At 44.7% G+C, this 19,842-nt stretch overlaps 1 protein-coding gene across 1 annotated transcript in view; it reads right to left on the bottom strand.

Moving 5' to 3' along the window:
* nid1a (nidogen 1a) overlaps nt 1-19,842 on the bottom strand; it is a 98,667-nt gene that overhangs the window by 69,299 nt on the left and 9,526 nt on the right. The window contains exons 4-7 of the mRNA XM_080191873.1: nt 13,212-13,621; nt 7,120-7,269; nt 5,264-5,515; nt 355-555 (exon numbers count right to left, since the gene is read on the bottom strand). Coding sequence (XP_080047999.1) covers nt 355-555; nt 5,264-5,515; nt 7,120-7,269; nt 13,212-13,621 — 1,013 coding nt within the window. The remainder of the gene's footprint in view (nt 1-354; nt 556-5,263; nt 5,516-7,119; nt 7,270-13,211; nt 13,622-19,842) is intronic.

The following is a 19,842-nucleotide window of genomic DNA, read 5'->3' as shown; positions in this document are numbered from 1 at the left end:
TAAGATATAGGGGCGGAATCAGTCCGCTCTGCCATTCAACCACGGCTGATATGCTCCTCATCCCCATTTTCCTGTAACCCTTCAACCCATTACCAATTAAAAATCTGTACAACTCCTCCTTAAATATACTCACTGTCCCAGCATCCGCCACGCTTTGGGGTAGCGAATTCCACAGATTCATAGTTCTTTGGGAGAAGTAGTTTCTCTTCAACTCTTTTAAATTTGCTACCCCTTATCCTAAGACAATGACCTCTCAACCCAATGGTGTTAAGCATTGAACTGGTCACTGACAAAGCTGTCAACACTGCTTCAAACTAAAAAAAGACAATGAATAATGTTCCTCGGCGTGCTCACCGGAGCTCGAGTAGTGGTACAGCTCGTTGTATGGCTCTATCCGCATGGTTGCCTCGTGTGGAATTTCAGGGACCCGTCCTTCCAGCGAGGTGGTGATGGTGAGATGATTATGTTCGTCGATTCCACTGAACTGCTGATTGATGGCAAGTTTCTCATTACCAGGGATAAAGGTCACCTCCGCCTGACGACTGAATTCACCACCTGGTGGGGGTTAAAAAAAAATCAGACCATCCAGTCAGAACCAATCCCTGTGTGCGCACAGTTTCACAACATGAAACAACGCTGGTAAGTTTGCATTTACCGTATACAGCATCCTCAACACGGGAAAATATCTCAAGGCTCTTCACAGGACTGCAGTTAGTCACTGAGCCACATAACGTAGTAGGACGACAGTTGACCAAAGGTTTTAAAGGGATAGATGGTGAGGGGGGGGAGAAAGAGGGAGAGGGAGAGAGAGAGAGAGAGAGGGAGAGAGGAGGAGAGAAGGCAGAGAGGGATTAGGGATGGAGTTCCAGGGCTGAGGGCACTCACAAATGAAGGCGCAATAGTCTCTGGTGGGGCAAAGCAAATCAGGCCTTCACAAAAGACCGAAATTGGAAACGTAGTGGGCTGTAGGGCAGGAGGAGGTTGCATTAAGGAAGAGGGTTGTTGGGCTAGTGGCTGCAGAGATTAGAATGGATAGGTTTGAGTTGTTTTCTCTGGAACAGAGAAGACTGAGAGGCGATCTGATTGAGGTGTACAAGATTATGAGGGGCATGGACAGAGTGGATAAGGAGCAGCTGCGCTCCTCAGTTGAAGTGTCAGTCACGAGGGGACACAAGTGAGGAGTGGAAAGTTTAGGGAGGGTTTTGAAGAAAGACCTATTTATCCAGAGAGCGGAGACAGTCTGGAATGCACTGCCTGCGAGAGTGGACTGCCTCACATCCTTTAAAAGGTATCTGGATGAGTACTTGGCACGCCATAACTTTCAAAACTACGGGCCAAGTGCTGGCAAGTGGGATTAGGTGGGCACACTGGATGGGCCGAAGGGCCTCTTCTGCACTGTGGTATTCTATGATTCTGAGAGGTGAGGTCAGAGGGAAATTTGAACACAGGAACTAAATTTTAAACGTGAGGCAGTACAGGACTGAGAACAGGGATGGTGGACGCAAAAACTTAACACGTGCATTACAGACTTATCATGACAGAACACCACTATTATGCAAGTCCCCTAGAGAGGCCTGGACTGGATTAATGTAGTAACCATGTGGACGAAGACAGATGTTAAAAGTTTCCAAATGGTTGTAGTAACTTACAATGACCTGTAATTTTTGCAAATGTTACATTTTGGCCCAGCCAACAGGATTTCCACAAGGATTTAACAAATTTAATCACAAGACCAAACTCTGAATACTTGGAGTCCCTAATGAAATAAACAAGCATTTCCTGTTATCTGAAAGGGCCTCCTCAGACTGCTGTCAGCTCAGTGTCCAAGGGAATGCAACACAGCTCATTCTCATCAGAATGAGACAACACTCCAAATTCTCAGATTTGACTAGGCAGCATGCAACATAAAAAGATAAGAGTTATTGATTGTGCTTGACCAAAGTGTGAAAGGTTAGAACACTCTGTCTGGAAGAGACAGCTGCAATAATCTTCAAAGCTCCCCATGATAACTTATTCTCTTGGCCTGAGGACCTGAATGCGTTAGTATCATGGTATAACCTTCACTTCCTGTTGACTTCCTCAGGGCGGCACAGCGGTTAGCACTCTGCCTCTCAGCGCCAGGGACCTGGGTTCGATTCCCACCTTGGGTCACTGTCTATGTGGAGTCTGCATGAGTTTCCTCCGGCTGCTCCGGTTTCCTCCCACAGTCTGAAAGACGTGCCGGTTAGGTGCATTGGCTGTGCTAAATTCTCCTGTGGTGACTAAGGAATTTTCACAGTAACTTCACTGCAGTGTCAATGTAAGCCTACTTGTGACACTAATAAACGAATAAACTTTCTTATTTAATTATCGGGTTTTGGAAGAGATCGGTTACCCTAACGACTAGCTTTGGCTTTCTGAAGATAGAATACATTTGAGAAGATGGCCAGGCAGCTGGTCTCCCCGAGAGATGTAGGGTAGGCAGAGTTCTTCCCATTCCATGGATCATGATGGTCATTAATGAATCCAATTGCAGATTCAGGAGAAACTACTCCAGAGAACGGTCAGCATGGAACTCATTACTACCTGGAGTGCTTGAGGTGAACACTATTAAATGCATTTAAAGAAAAGCTCAATAAATAAATGAGAAAGAATGGTACCAAAGTTCAGAGGATAGGTTCAGATTAATGGTGATGGGTGGGGAGGCTGGTATGAAGCATAAATATTTTTATTAATTTATTATTTTATTATTGTCACAAGTAGGCTTACATTAACACTGCAATGAAGTTACAGTCAAAATCCACTAGTTGCCACACTCCGGCACCTGTTCGGGTACATTGAGGGAGAATTTACCATGGCCAATGCACCTAACCAGCACATCGTTCGGACTGTGGGAGAAAACCGGAGCACCCAGAGGAAACCCACGCAGACACGGGGAGAACGTGCAAACTCCGCACAGACAGTGACCCAAGTCAGGAATCAAACCCAGGTCCCTGGTGCTGTGAGGCAGCAGCGCTAACCACTGTGTCACCATGCCACCCAAAATATCCATCTGGACTAGCCGGGGCTGTTTCTTTTGCTGTAAATGTTTTGTAATTCTTTGTAAGCAACACAAAATCTGTGCATCAAGTACAACACAATGTCTGAAAGCACTGAGGGGTTGAGGTGGGTAAATAGATATTTCCTCTGGTGGCGAGTTCAGAACCAGGGACATAAATATTAGAACATGAGTTAGGTCCCTCAGGAGTGATGGCAGAGATGACTTTTCCACTTAGAAGATGGGGGTAAATCTTGAACTTTACCCACTCCAAACTTCAACCCCATCCTATCTCTCATCCCTCCCGAAACAAAACAGCTGCTGAGACAGAGGTCAGTGGAAAATATCAACAAAGAAGAAATTGAGAATTAAATAAGGATATTGAGTGTTACAAAGCCAATTTAGAAGTTAAGATGCAGCTTGATAAATCAACCATTTTGAATTTACAGTTGATCTATTTTTTCTGGACAAGGTTATCCAGACATATTGAGCCAAGGCCAGTAAATGAGGAGAGGACACTGCTAAATCAGGATCTCACTGAATAGCAGACCCCAACTGAGGGGCTGAATGGCCTCTTTCTATTCTTATTTTGGCAACTTCCCATGCTCTGAAGGACAGGGGCAACACAGGGACAGAACTGCGCAGTTTGCGCGAACAAGTGCTGCCTCACAGCGCCAGGGACCCGAGTTCGATTGCCGGCTTGGGTCACCGTGTGGAGTTTGCATGTTCTTCCCGTGTCTGCGTGGGCTTCCTCCGGTTTCATCCCAACACTCCAAGATGTGCGAGTTAGGTTGATTGGCCATGCTAAATTATTCCTTAGTGTGGGGGGGGAATAATAGGGTAAATACATGGGGTTACGGGGGATAGACCTGGATGAGATTATTATCTATGCAGATCAATGGGGTGAATGACCTCCTTCTACACGGTGGGGTTTCTATGATTCTGTGAAAGACTATGGAGAGAGATGACAGTGGGGGATGCACGATGGGAATCTCACCATTATATTCTCATGCTAAGTAGATCGGAATATTTTACATGGGCAATCCAAACTTTGGTCCAGGAAAGAAAATGCTGAATAATTCAGCTCTGGGGAACAGGCGATTAGGAGAGCGGCTGATAAATTCTCTTTAGTCCTTCACTTCCCATTGGTGCCTCATGTCTAAAGAAGCTGATGCAAGGATAGAAATTTAATCTTTTGGTGACAACTCGCAGTTTTTCCATCTGGCGATCGAACACTGATCCTTCTCGGAGGAGCTGCCTTCCCGAGTGGGATGACAGTTCTGGCACCATTCCTGTAATCCTTGTTTCATTATCCTCAAGAGAAATATCAAGTCACTTGTTGTCTGCACCAAAATTGAGCAACTTTGGTGGGAAAAGCTGTGACGCAGGCTATCACGGGGCTTTCAATCAGAGGAATCTAGCGAAACATGATTGCACCAGGGACCCGAGTTCGATTCCCGGCTTGGGTCACTGAAAGGGTTTTTAAACTGTTCCCACAACTTGCCATCAACTTAAACCTCACAATTGCTGACACTGAGATCACCAATGTTACTCAGATATCCTGCCAATCTCTCAAACCTGCTCACCCTCACAACACCAGGTTAAAGTCCAACACGCTTATTTGGTATCACGACCTTTCAGAGTGCTGCTCCTTCATCCACTCACCTGAAGGAGTAAAGCTCCAAAAGCTCGTGATACCAAATAAATGTGTTGGGACTTCTCTCTGTGTCCACCCTGGTCCAACGCCATCATCTCCCCGTCATGGCTGCCGACCCTCATCAATTCCTGGAAAATAACTAACCCCAGTTTGCTCAGGGGCAATTTTTCAAAATACCAAATCCTCTTCCCGGCCCTCTGTCATCACGTGTTAAACAGTTGCCACTTTTTTTTGTGCCTTGAACACACTTAACCGCGCCAGGTCCTTCCTAGTCACTCACAGTCCCCCATCACAACCAGAGTGTGTCTGTTGTCTGATCAGCCCCCACCAGACAGATCTGACTACCACCAACAACATTGCCTCTTCCTCACTGCTGCCAAGTCTTCCTCTTACTCTTGTGATTTCCATAAGGAAGATCTCAAACATACTCTGGTCCACCACACCATGAAAAGGTTAGAGGAGGGAATTTCAGAGCTTGCAGCCGAAACCGCTGTTAAGTATGGTTGCCAATATTTGTAGCAAGCAAAGACAGCGTCAATCCATTTCACGCCAACATAACCCAGTCCTCTCGGGGTGAAGAAACTACTTACCAACAATGCTAAATCCGTTTTCATAGCCAGGTTGTTCCAAGGCAAACATCCAACCGATAATACTTCCAATAGAAGACAGTGGCAAGAGAGAGTAGCCGAGCACTGCTGGGATTCTGCTGATAGCAGTGTACGAGCGACCATCGTTCACCACTACGTACGAATGCAGATCAATGTTCTCAAACTGAACAGGGACCAGGCTGGATCCGACAAAAATCTTTGCGTTCACCTTTCCGTTCACACGTTGTGGAGACCCTGTTTAAAAAAAAAGGAAAAATAGTTAATGGATTTCCAAACTCATTTCTGGGTTGAATATTTTGTGACTGAAGGGCCACCCCTTTTGTTATCCAAAGGTCTACCCGGACAGGATGTGGCGGACAACAAAAAAGCATAAGATTAAAAGGGTGGATTTTATAGGGTTCTGTGGTCTCCACTTGCCTCCCCTCCCCCCACCCAGCAACTAAAGTCAGTGGTTAGTCTGCCCACAATCCTGAAAGCTGCCCGGCAATCATTTAACGCTGCAACTTAAACGGTTGCCCAACACCGCCCCCCCCCCACCCCTCCCCTAACCAGTAACATTTCAGGCGGGTCAGAGACTGGGTCACCTCAAGCCTTCAAACACACCGGCAGCCGAGTGTAAAATCCAGCTCCAAGATTCAAACATGGTGCTCACTCTTCTTCCCAAAGGTTTGATAACACAACCAGAGAGTACGAGAAGAGACTGGCAGCTAACATAAAAAGGAATTCAAAAGTCTTCTGTAATTATATAATCAGTAAATTAGTGTTAATAGTGTGAAAGTACTCCATACATTAATCTGCTTGTAAATAAGCTGTTGTACTTTGTTATATACTGGCTGGTAGCTGCCAATCCTTCCAATTACTACAGGATAGGCTAAAAATTGAATAAAGGGCTATTAAAAAGGCTCTGTGATATGAAATTAATAAGTCACCAGGACCAGAGGGAACACACTTAAGGGCAGCAAAGGTGACCTCACCATTTGCCATTCTTATAAACTTGGGTAAGTTTTGTACGTCACCCATCAATCATCCAGTTTTCAGATAAAAAAATCCCAACGGATTAAACTCCCTTCCATTCACAAATCAACAGTCAGGCTTCCCAACCCTGTACAGCGTACGATTAGCACAGACAAACTGAGGCAGATACCAAATAGTGCAGCGTAGTGTGAGCAACCTCTTAGCAGGAGAATAGGCAGAGATTCTCCGAGTCTAAACTAACCGATTTCATAGAATAGAATCATAGGCTGGGCAAGGAGGCCATTCAGCCCATCAACTCTGCATTGATAACAATCCTACCCAGGCTCTATCCTCATAACCTCACCTATTTACCCTGCTAACCCCCCAGCACTAAGGAGCAATTTAGCACAGCCAATCAACCTAACCTGCACATCCTTGGTGCGTGGGAGGAAACCGGAGCACCCAGAGGAAACCCACGCAGAGACGGCGAAAATGACCCATGGAACTGAACTTGCGTCCCTGGTGCGGAGATGCAGTAGTTAACCACTTTCCCATCGTGTCACCCCTAATAAATCTTTATTCCCTGACCTGGAATTGAACCTGGGCCATGGCGGTGACAGTGTGGAGTCCTAATCTAGACCACCAGAGAAAGTAAGGAGCACTTCCATCATTAAACTGAGGCATTTGTCTTTCTGGTGGTCTTCTGCTTTTGACCACGTTCTTGTTCTGTCAGTGTTCACTCACAAAGTCACTACCCTATAAAGAGTTCAGAGGCTTTTGTTTGTAGGCAACGTGCATCCAAATAATGCAGCCAGCCATCGCTAAAATCTTTTCTTGCAGCTGAGTAAGCCTTTTACCAAAATCACAAAGCAAGTCAGACTTACCTTCTGCGACACACTGCTTGCCATTCCCATAATAACCAGGATTACAATGACAGCAGAAGCCTGCCGCATAGTCCCTGCATTGACCGTGAATCGAGCAGACGTGACGACTGTTGGCACATGTCAGTTGTCTTTCTGTACTGTATGAGAAAACTGGTGGGGGGGGGGGGGAAGAAAGCCATGATCAAACTTGCAGAACAAAACACGGGTTTTTAACTTTAGCAAGAGTTTGGTTATATCTACATACGTTACACATGCGGGTGGCGGGGTAGACAGAATGCTTCTTTGCTTCTGTCACTTATTTAGAATTTTACCGTATAAGGGAGAAACACATACAAGTAAACGCAGCTAATAGAAAAGTTAAAATCAAGAGTATTACTCCAAATATTACACCAAGGGGAAAAGATGTCCAACATAAATGTGACAATATCGGGAGAGAAAGGAAATAATCAGGTAGGATACAGAGGGACAGAGAGAGTGGCTCCAATATGATCTCATGAAAAGAGGTACAGAACAAAGTCTCTTTCCCTGGATTGGCACAGTCTCACTAGGAACACTCAGTGCATTGACTCAGTGACTGTGTCAGGCGCTGACAAACTAATGGGATGGCAGGCTGTAACCAGCGGACTGCCACAGGGATCAGTGGCGAAGCCTCGACTGTTTGCAATCTATATCAATGACGTGGATGAAGGGACCAAATGCATGGTGGATAAATTTGCTAATAACATAAAGATGTTAAGTTGTCAAGATTACAAAGAGCCTGCAACAGGATTTGGACAAGTTGTACAAGTCGGTAAAACTTTGGCAGGGATGGAGATGTGGGAGAAGGTAAGCTTTGGCTGGAAAAATAGAAAAGCATCTTATTTAAATGGAAAGAGACTGCAGAACTCAATAGCACAGAAGGATCTGGGTGTCCTGATACATAAATAAGGATAAGAACTAGGAGCAGGAGTAGGCCATCTGGCCCCTCGAGCCTGCTCTGCCATTCAATAAGATCATGGCTGATCTTTTCACGGACTCAGCTCCACTTACCCACCCACTCACCATAACCCTTAATTCCTTTATTGGTCAAAAACCTACCTTCGCCTTAAAAGGACCCCATCACCTGGACATTCTCTCTTCCACCTTCTTCCATCAGGAACAAGATACAAAAGTCTGAGATCACATACCAACCAAGTCAAGAACAGCTTCTTCACTGCTGCTGTCAGACTTCTGAATGGACCTATCTCACATTAAATTGATCATTCTCTACACCCGAGTACACCTGAGGCGTTCAAGTCAGGCGATCCTGACCTACGCAAGAAAGCCAGATACAATCTAAGGAGATCCATCAAAGATGCCAGAAGACAGTACCAGACCAAGCTAGAGACCCAGGCTAGCCACACAAACCCCAGCAGACTATGGCAAGGTCTGCAAGACATTACAGGCTACAAGGTTAAGGCATGCAAAAATCACAGGCACCAACGCACCCCTCCCTGGTGAGCTCAATGTATTCTGTGCCCGTTTTGAGCAAGAGGTCAGCGAGAGCATGCCCTCTACCCTGGGAGCCCTCGATGCACCCATATCTGAGACTCACCATTGCAGATGTCAGAGCAGCTTCTTCAAAGGTCAACAAACAGAAAGTGACTGGCCTGGATGGGGTATCCAGACAAGAACTCAGATCCAGCATGGATCAGCTGGCGGGGGTATTCACAGACACCTTCAACCTCTTTTTACAACAATCTGAGGTCCCTATCTGCTTCAAGAAGATGACCATCATCCTAGTACTTAAGAAAAACCAAGCAGCGTGCCTTAACGACTATCGGCCGGTGGCTCTGATTTCCATCATTATGAAGTCCTTCGAAAGGCTAGCCATGGCACAAATCAATTCCAGCCTCCCAAACTACCTGAATCTACTACAGTTTGCCTACTGTCACAACAGGTCCACAGCAAATGCAATCTCCCTGGTCCTGCACTTAACCCCGGGACATCTAGATAAACAACGACATCTATGTCAGACTCCTATTTATTGACTACAGCTCAGTCTTCAACTCTATTATTTCCATGAAACTCATCTCCAAACTCCGTGGCCTGGGCGTCAGCTCGTCCCTCTGCAACTGGATCCTGAATTTCTGAATTCACAGACCACAATCAGTAAGGATAGGCAACGACATCTCCTCCACAATCATCCTCAACACCAGTGCCCCACAAGGCTGTGTTCTCTACCCCCTACTATACTCCTTATACACCTATGACTGTGCAGCCAAATTCCCGTCCAATTCGATTTTCAAGTTTGCTGACGACATCACCGTAGTGGGTTGGATCTCAAATAATGACAAGACAGAGTATAGGAATGAAACAGAGAATCTGGTGAACTGGTGCAGCAACAACAATCTCTTCCCCAATGTCAACCAAACGAAGGAGATTGTTATCGATTTCAGAAAGCATAAAGGAGAACATGCCTCTGTTTACATCAAGTAGAAAGGGTCGAGACCTTCAAGTTTTTAGGTGTCTAGATCACCAACAACTTGTCCTGGATCCCCTGCTGATGCTATAGTTAAGAAAGCCCACCAACGCCTCTACTTTCTCAGAAGCCTAAGGAAATTTGGCATGTCAGCTATGACTCTCACCAACTTTTACAGATACACCATAGAAAACATTCTTTCTGGTTGTATCACAGCTTGGTATGGCTCCTGCTCTGCCCAAGACCGCAAGAAACTACAAAAGGTCATGAACGTAGCCCAATCTATTAGACAAACCAGCCTCCTATCCATTGACTCTGTCTACACTTCCTACTGCCTTGTCAAAGCAGTCAGCATAATCAAGGACCCCATGCACCCTGGATATTCTCTCTTCCACTTTCTTCCGTCAGGAAAAAGATACAAAAGTCCAAGGTGACGTACCAACCAATTCAAGATCAGCTTCTTCCCACCTGCCATAAGACTTTTGAATGGACCCACCTTGCATTAAGTTGATCTTTCTCTGCACCCTAGCTATGACTGTAACACTACATTCTGCACTCTCTCGTTTCCTCCTCTATGAACGGTATGCTTTGTCTGTATAGCGCGCAAGAAACAATACTTTTCACTGCATACCAATATCTGTGACAATAATAAATCAAATCAAAATCAGAAGGCCCCAGTTGACCTTCATCGCTGACACACTCCACACTGTGGGGGACAGCAAAGTCAAATCTTTTACCAAAGTGGAAAAATACTACAAATTACTAAAATACTACAAATTCTCAAACATCACATGAAACTGGCATCTTGAAGGGAGAGCAGAGCACTGGGGACTCAATTGGAAGGACAATTTTAATTAACACAGCACCTTTCACACTTTAAACTTCCCAAGGTGTAGCAGAATGCCAAAATTAGATGCTGAGACACATTTGGAGATACCAGAATAGGCAACCAAAGGAAGGTTTTTTTAAAGGACATAAAAGCAGAGAGGTGAGGGAATCAAGGGGGAAGTTTTATAGCTTAAGGTCCAGATAGCTAATTGCCACTAATAATGGGGCAAAGAAAATTGGCAATATACAAAAGGGTAGAACTGAGGAGCGCAGAAATCTTGAAGGACTTGCTGAGTTTACACAGGTAAAGATGGGAAAGGCCAGTGGAGAGATTTGAACACAAGGATGAGAAAGTTAAAGACAAGGCATCGACAGTCACCCTGAAACCCTGAAGAAAAGGAAAAGGTCTGTCTAGTGAAGAGAGATTCAACTGGACAAGTCACATAAACATTGGAGTTAATAAAGCTGGTTGGAGATTTGGCATTCATATGATGACAGCCCAGAGCCGCTTCATCCCCAAGTTACAAGCCAGGAGTGTGACTCTGCACTTGTCAAACCTTGGCAGCATCCAGGGCAAAGCAATCCGCTTGTTTAGCACCCTGCACACTATGGCTGCAGTGTGCACCACACTGGCCAAGACTTCTTCAACAGAACTTCCCAAACCTGCAACCTCTTAGCACCTAGAATCCCAAGCACAGAAGGTGCATGGGAACATGACCCACCCTCCAATTCAAACACCACCCTGATTTGTAAATATACCATAATTCTTCACTAACGCTGGACAAAATCCTGGAACCCCCTTCCCTCACAGCACTGTGGGAACACAGAGTACCTTCATGGCTCAAGAAGACAGCTCATCACAATCAAGGGCAATTAGGGACAGGCAATGAATGCTGGTCTCACTGGCAAAACCTATAGTTTTTTGTAAAAACTGGATGTCACTTGAGTGACATTCGAGAGGGGGCACTTCCTGGCTGGAATCATACCCCAGCAAAGGATCTCCCAGCGAAGGAAAAAGGAAACTAGTTGGAAAAGAAATGAAAATAACAACTAACAGAAGGTCCAAATTTCAGAAAGAAAATCAAGTGACAGTTTAAGTTTATTTATTCATGTTACAAGCAGGCTAACATTAACAATGCAATGAAGTTACTGTGAAAATCCCCTCGTCACCACACTCCAGCGCCTGTTCGGGTACACCGGGGTAGAATTTAACATGGCCAATGCACCTAGCCAGCACGTCTTTTGGACAGTGGGAGGAAACCAGAGCACCTGGAGGAAACCCACGCAGACACGGGGAGAACATGCAAACACCACTCAGACACGTGACCCAAGCTGGGAATTGAGCCGAGGTCCTTGGCTCTGTGAGGCAGCAGCGCTAACCACTGTGCCAATGGGAAGGGTGGAAATAGAATTTATGGAAAATCAAGAAAAATAATGTTGAGGTGAGGAAAATAAGCAGCTGGGAATGCAAGAATGTTGGAACCACCATTGATCTCCATAAGCAAGTAAAATTAAGGAAATAAACAGGAACAGAGAAATAGCCGAGGAGGAAATCGAATCAATTAGTGTCAAATTAGATGCAGAAAGAAATAATGAGGGAACAAAAATCAGATAGACAGGACACTGAAAGGAAAAGAAAGATTTTAATCAGCAAGATTTTAAAATTAAAATCCCTCCTGGGATTTACTACGTGTAGGAGTGAATGGCCACAGGTTTATGATGAGCTTGCTGGGCCAGAGAATTATGTTTCATATAGTTATAGAATTGAGTCATATAAGTACTCCCATAGCCATACTCATAAACCACATCATTAACATGGTCATTACAACACGACTCATTAAAGCAAGAATCATTCGTACAACAAGGCATATTCTGCATTTTCAGGGGGAGATAGTAGCTTTGTGATAACGTCACTGGACTAAAAAGTTTATTTATTAATCAGAAGTTAGCTTACATTAACACTGCAATGAAGTTACTGTGAAAATCCCCTAGTCGCCACACTCCAGCGCCCGTTCAGGTGCACCAAGGGAGAATTTAGCACGGTCAATGCACCTCATCAGCCCGTCTTTCTGACTGTAGGAGGAAAGCGGAGCACACGGGGGAAACCCATGCAGGTACGGGGAGAACATGCAGGCTCCGCACAGACAGTGACCCAAGCCTGGAACTGAACCCGGGTCCCTGACGCTGTGAGGGAGCAGTGCTAACCAATGTGCTGGACGAGAAATCCGGAGACACAGGTGAACGCTCCAAAGGCTTGTGTTTAAATTCAGCCACAGCAGCTGGAGGTATTTAAATTCAATCAATAAATCTCAAATCGGTGATAGAGACCACGAAATGATCAACAATTGTAAAAACCCATCTGGTTCACTAGTGTCCTCTGGGGAAGGAAATCTCCCATCCTTACCTGGCCTGGCCTACATGTGACTCCAGAGCCACAGTAACATGGCTGATCCTTAACTGCCTCTTGAAATGGCCCAGCAAGCCACTCAGTTCAAGGGCAATTAGGGATGGGGAACAAATGCTGGCCTTACCAGTGATGCCAATATCCAACAAAAGGATAAATTTTAAAAATTCTGCAGCAAGGCTCGTGACAAGAAAGTCTTTCTTTCCCTGGGCGAAGCTCGCAGAGAAGTGATGAGAATCGTCTTGCAATTTGTAGTCATTCACAAACCATTGCATCTCTTCCTCACCACTTATCTTACGCACTAACTATGGGACCACGCGAGCTCACCTAATTAAAGCACTTGGGAGATTGGACGACAATCTAGTGGTGGGCCTTCTGTAAAAGTTTATTAATTAACGACAAGTCAACAAGTTTCCATACCATTTCCCGTCACGTCCAACTCTGTGTCCACCACCTCGACCCTGCCTTGGGGGAAGTGTGGATGTTGGAACTGGACCGGCTTTGCTTCGATACGTGTTAGGAGTGGAACCTGCTCCTCATAGCGAGATTCCTCTGGAGGTAAATCTTCCCCATTGTGCTGTGAAGCCAACTTGTAAACGACAGCCTCCTCCAGGGTGCCATCTTCCTCTTCTTTTCCTTCCTGGTCCGGGTCTGACCCGTTCTCAGTTACGTCCAAATGGGAGTGCCATTGGCGGTTAGTTGTTGTAGCAGTACTTAATACATTCAGAACGGATTCATCAACATGGCTTACGCTGGCAGGCACAATGGTCTGGTTAGAAGAACTACCAAGTTGGAAGATCCAAACTCCTCGTTGTCCAGAATTACTCTCTCTGTTGAAACAACCATTGGAAAAACTTGTGAGAACAGACAGTTACATTCTTCCTTTGTTTGCAGAATGTATTGAAGCAGTCATGTTACAAAACTGCTTTGAGCAATATTGATCTTTTTTACCCAAGTTAGACCTATTAAGGGCCATGTTAGATTTAAAGCCCCTAGTTTTTGAATCTGCTAAAGTGAGAACATCACTAAGCCACCTGTGATAACCACAGAACTTGAATGGGGAATCACTGATTGTCGCTCTCTGTAGGACTGGTTGAATACGAGCTCCATGAGGATTGGTGATTAATCCACCAAGAGGAGCTCGTGTACCGAGCCCTGTATAAAGCAAGCCCCTGAGTGGGTCTATTATTCCATTGTCGCTCCCTGTTGAACTCATTGAATACGAGCTCCATGAGGATTGGTAATTAACTCACCAGGTGAGCTAGTATATCGAGCTCTGTATAAAGCAAGCCCCTGAGCGAGTCCATTATTCACTGTCCCAGCTGGGACCTGTGTGTGTTCACCACAGGCTTGTGGTTTTTGCTTTACTTTACTTTGTGCAATAAAACTCTGTTCCTTTACAGACGACTCCTGGAATTAATACACCACCCAATCATCATTTCCAGGCCACTCCTCAGATGTCTCCCTCATAAATGGATCAATCTTTCCTGATAGTTATTGAGAATTTAAAACCATGAGGTTTATAGAACATAGAACACTACAGCACAAACAGGCCCTTCGGCCCATGAGTTGCACCGATCACATCAACACCTACCAATCTATAGACCTATCTATAACCCCCAATCCCATTAAATTCCATATACTCATCCAGAAGTCTTTTAAAAGACCCCAGCGAGTTCGCCTCCACCACCACTAACGGCAGCCGATTCCATTCACTCACCACCCTCTGAGTGAAAAACTTACCCCTAACATCACTTCTGTACTTGCCTCCCCGCACCTTCAATCTGTGTCCTCTCGTAGCGTCCTCTCGTATGTCCCGTTTTGTACTCTCATGCTATGAACATGCTGTCCAGCACGTATGCAGAAGTGCAATTAATCACACTTTGTAGTCTAGCTGTACCTGGTACCAAGTGTTTTAACTGTCATGTAAGGATTTATTGCGATAAAAGTGTGTACAGATTTGATTGGTTTTCAGGACATCATGAACTATGCATGCAGCTATACTACCGCTCTATTGGTGTAAAAGAGTCGGGGACAAGTTGTAATAGGTTAATGCTCTGGAAGCCCACCTACAGACTGGGATAAATGTTTGGAAAAAGTAGGAGAAAGGAGCTAGTTTTGCCTGGGTGTGCGGGACCACTGCTGCCTGCTCACCCTAAGGAAAACTAGCCCCGACATTGTAAAAGAATAAAGGTATCAATCTTCTATTATCAAACCAAGCTGAACGCAGAGCGCCAAACCTTAGAAATTGTGACTATGACTTCTCAGTTTTAGCATTGTCCCTTTTGTGTGTAAACCGTGGCTCAGTTGGAGCATTCCCACCTCTGAATCAAGTCTCAGTCCAGGGTTTCAGTGCAAACATTAAAGTTAATACTAAGTGACCAGTGGACTGTTGGGCAGTGCCATCTTTTGGATGAAACATTATCCAAAGCCCCATCTGCCTACTTAGGTTTAGGTTAGCTCCATTGGCTGGGCAGCTGATTCATGATGCAGGGTGATGCCAACAGCGCAGGTTCAATTCCTGTACCAGCTGAGGTTATTCATGAAGGCTCTTCTTCCTCAATCACCATCACAAAAGCATCATCAGGTCATTACCACCTTGCTCTCTGTGGAAGTTTGCTGCAGGCAAATTAGTTGCATTATAACAGTGACTACACTTTCAAAAGGTACTTCACTGGCTGTGGAGTGCTTTGAGACATCTGGCAATCATGAAAAGCGCTACAGAAATGTAAGTCTTTATTTTTATACTATGGAGCCAGAACTATACACAATTCTCAAGTTTGATCTAAAGAGACAAGTTCAACATAATTTCCCTGCATTTCAATTCTGGAAAATACTGAGGAAACTAAAGCACTCAATATTTCTTCCATTTCACTATAATCACCTGCAAGTTTAATTTGTACATCCCTCGGGCAGCACAACGGCACACGGTTAGCAATGCTGCCTCACAGCACCAGGGACACAGGTTTGATTCCCGGCTTGGGTCACTATCTGTGCAGAATCTGCATGGGTTTCCTCCCAGAGTCTGAAAGAAGTGCTGGTTAGGTGTATTGGCCATACTAAATTCTCCCTCAGTGTACCCGAACAGGTGCCGGAGTGTGGTAACTCGGGGAATTTCATAGTAACTTCATTACAGTGTTAATGTAAGCCTACTTGTGACTAATTATTTTACTTCATAAAACTATCCCATCCCTGTCCTTTCCCTATCCTAATTTTTTTTCTCTTTATGCACCTGCAGAATACTCTCTTTTCATATTCCTCAATAATCTAATATCATCATTGTGCTTTGCATTCCTCTTTTTTTTTAACTCCTTCATAACCTATAATAAGACCATAAGATATAGGAACAGAATTAGGCCATTCGGCCCCCCGAGGCTATTCCACCATTTAATCATGGCTGCTACGTTTCTCAATCCCATTCTGACTATCCCCCATAACTTTTGATCCCCTTACCAATCAAGAAGCTATCTACCTCTGCCATAAATACACTCAACGACTTTAACCCTGACATATTAGCAATTTCCATTCTCACCTTTATTGTCTTAATAGTTAGTGTCTGCCTTTCTCTTAAGAGGCTCAATTTCATTTGTAACTCTTTATTCATCAAAGTATTGTTGGTTTGTTAATAGTGTAGAATACAAGATGTATAATAATGGGAAATGTAGCTGTAACCAGCTCACTAACCAGATGAACCGGTTGACTCAGTATAGTTAGTCAGAGGTCTAGGAGGCCTCCAACAGCATTAGCACGCAGTTACAAAGACGTGAAGATGAGTACTTTTTTAAAAAAGTAATGGAAGAATTTGTGTCCATTCTCAGAATAGAGAAAATATGGTTTTGATAACAGGAATCCCAGATATGAAGAAAACAGGCCTTATGGGCAGGCAGGCAGCTTGAACTGTAAGCAATCTGGTTACATTGAAGCTTGCACCAGAGACAACACTGTGTTAACTAGAACTTTCATCACTCTGTGCAATTATCCCAGAGAGAAGGGGCAAAACCATTAACTGATCTTAAAACAACCTGCTTCTCTTTGTTCTAACATGTAACAAAGTGTTGATCTTCTGCAAAGGTGAAAGGGCAACTATCAACTTAATCTAGTGCATTTATATTCAAATTCAATATTCTTGGACTAATAGTTAAATAGAGGGATCACGGTGGCGTAGTGGTTAGCACTGCTGTCCCTCAGTGCCTGGGACCTGGGCTTGGCTCACTGTCTGAACGGAGCCTGCACGTTCTCCCCACGTCTGTGTGGGTTTCCTTCGGGTGCCCTGGTTCCCTCCCACACTCCAAAGATGTGCGGGTTAGGTTGATTGGCCATGCTAAATTGACCGTAGTGTCAGGGGGATTAGCAGGGTAAACATGAGAGGTACAGGAATAGGGCCTGGGTGGGACTGTGGTCAGTGCAGACTTGAAGGGCTGAATGGTCTCCTTCTGCACTGTAGGAATTGTTGAAATGAAAGATGCTGTTAAGTACTGCTCTATATTGTCACTGAATTATTCTTTTTTTTTGGTTTTTTGTAACTATCTTCTTTAAAACATATTTTGAAGCTTCACTTACAATGAGAGTTACTTTTCCCAGGCTTGCAAATTATGAAATAAAGCAATACTGGCTTTCAAATAGTGATCCCATCAGTGAACACAAAATACCTAGAAATGACAGAAGGATATTTTCCCCCAGCCACCTGTTAAAAACTTTCGTAAAATAAATAAGAAAATAAAAATCAGAACCCATTGCACGTCATAAAATCGTGATCAAGTGTCTGATTATCGCCAACAGAGCTAGCCAGGAAATCCCAGCACTTGTTCAAATAAACAAGAGATAATGCTGGGTCGAACAGCAGCTCCAAGATGATCCCTATTAAATGTATATTCATCACTATTACTCCTGTTGCCCACCAACCAGAAAGTCATCAAAGAGCACCAAATGCAAGAGTGGGCAAATTACGTTGCAGCTATGTTAAACCTTGGTTAGATTGCATTTGGAGTATTGTCCAGTTCTGGCCACCACACCACCAGAAGGAAGTGGAAGCTTTGGAGAGAGTGCAAAGAAGGTTCACCAGGATGTTGCCTGGTCTCGCGGGTATTGGCTGTGAGGAGAGGTTGAATAAACTAGGATTGTTTTCATTGGAAAGACGGAGGAAAGATGGGAGACCTGATAGAGGTCTACATAATTATGAGAGACACAGACAGGATGGATAGTCAGAGGCTTTTTCCCAGGGTGGACATGTCAATTACAAGAGGGCACAGATGCGAGGTGAGAGGGGGGGAGTTTAAGGGAGGAGATGTGAGGGGGGGGGGGGGGGGGGAAAGAGTTTTTCACGCAGAGAGTGGTGGGTGTCTGGAACACGCTGCCACAGATGGTGGAAGCAGGCACATTAGCAACATTTAAGAGGCATCTGGATGGATACATCAATAGGGAGGGTATAGAGTGATTTGGACCAAGTAAGGGCAGAAGGTTTTGTTTTTCCGTTTATTTAGGGCATCATGATCAGCAGAGGCTTGGTGAGCCGAAGGGCCTGTTCCTGTGCTGTACTCTTTTTGTTCCAAGAACAGTTGGCATGTGCCAGCTGCCACAATGCACACACACACACAAAGCTGCTCCCAATGCCCTTCCAGTTGGCGGGATGAGTTACAGTGCAACATTCATTGAACAATAAAACGCCTACAGTGCACAAGAGGCATTCAAGCCCATCAAGTCTCTCTCTGGCCCTCTCTCCCCCATTCCCGTAACTCCACACATTTCCCATGGCTAACACCACTAACTTACACACTAAGGGGCAATCCGCCTAACCCGCACATCTTTGGTTAGTATTAACATATCCTTAAATGAAAGGACCATCCGGAAACATCATCTCCTTGCCACTATACACTGTTCCAGCTTGAACAATGAATTAAACCGTTGTGAAGTTCAGCATTATCTTTCACACACATCACAGCTGCATATATTTCATACCCATATGCTAACCACAATTCTCAACCCATAAAAAGTGGCCAACAAAACAAATTTATACTCAACATATGTACAGCTTCCGTTGGAAAGCCTTAATTCCCACGACACGTTGACAGCAAATGGCAAATTTAACAATGGGAGCTCATTCAGTTAGATCATGGTTGATCTGTACTTACCAAACATTTAACTTTGGGAAATAAAATTATTTATTAGTGTCACAAGTAGGCTCATATTAACACAGCAATAAAGTTACTGTGAAAATCCCCTAGTTGCCACACTCCTGTTTGGGTACACCGAGGGAGAATTTAGCACGGCCAATGCACCTAATCAGCACATCTTTCGGACTGTGGGGGGGAAACTGGAGCACCCGGAGGAAACCCATGCAGACTTCACACAGACAGTGACCCAAGCCGGGAATTGAACCCAGGTCTCTGGTGCTGTGAGGCAGCGCTGCTAACCACTGTGCCACCATGCCTCCAAGCCATGTCTAATTAAAATACATCATTTCCAGCTGAATTTTTCCATGAACCCCAGCCTCAGTAGCTTTTTTTAATGGAGAGAGGTTTGGATTTCCATCACCTTTTGCTGCAATCAGATAAGCCTGGCTCTAATTTTAAGTCTACCACTCCCTTGTTCTGGGCCTCCCCCACCAGAGGAAATAGGTTTGTCTGTACCAAACCTATCAATCTTGTAATCACCTTAAACACTTCAATTAGATCACCCTTTGATCTTCTGGCCTCGAGGAAACATACAACATGTCCTTAAGTTGCAAAACACAAAAAAATCCGAAGTCAATGATCTTTTGTGACCACAGCAAACAGGATTCAATGGTTAAATCACATTTGCTCTGGAGATCACCATTATATATAAAAAGAACATAAGAAATAGGAGCAGGAGTAGGCCATCTAGCCCTTTGGGCCTGCCCCGCCATTCAATAAGATCATGGCTGATCTGAAGTGGCTCAGTTCCACTTTCCTGCTTTCTCCCCATAACCCTTAATTCCCTGTCTATCAAAAACCTATCTACCCGTGACTTAAATATATTCAGCGAGGTAGCCTCCACCACTTCAACGGGCAGAGAATTCCAGAGACTCACCACC

This window comes from Carcharhinus amblyrhynchos, chromosome 7, assembly GCF_965287045.1.
Source record: "Carcharhinus amblyrhynchos chromosome 7, sCarAmb.v2.hapA, whole genome shotgun sequence".
Lineage (NCBI taxonomy): Eukaryota > Metazoa > Chordata > Chondrichthyes > Carcharhiniformes > Carcharhinidae > Carcharhinus > Carcharhinus amblyrhynchos.
The sequence above is the reverse complement of the archived record's forward strand: the minus strand, read 5'-3'. Positions and strand labels throughout refer to the sequence as shown.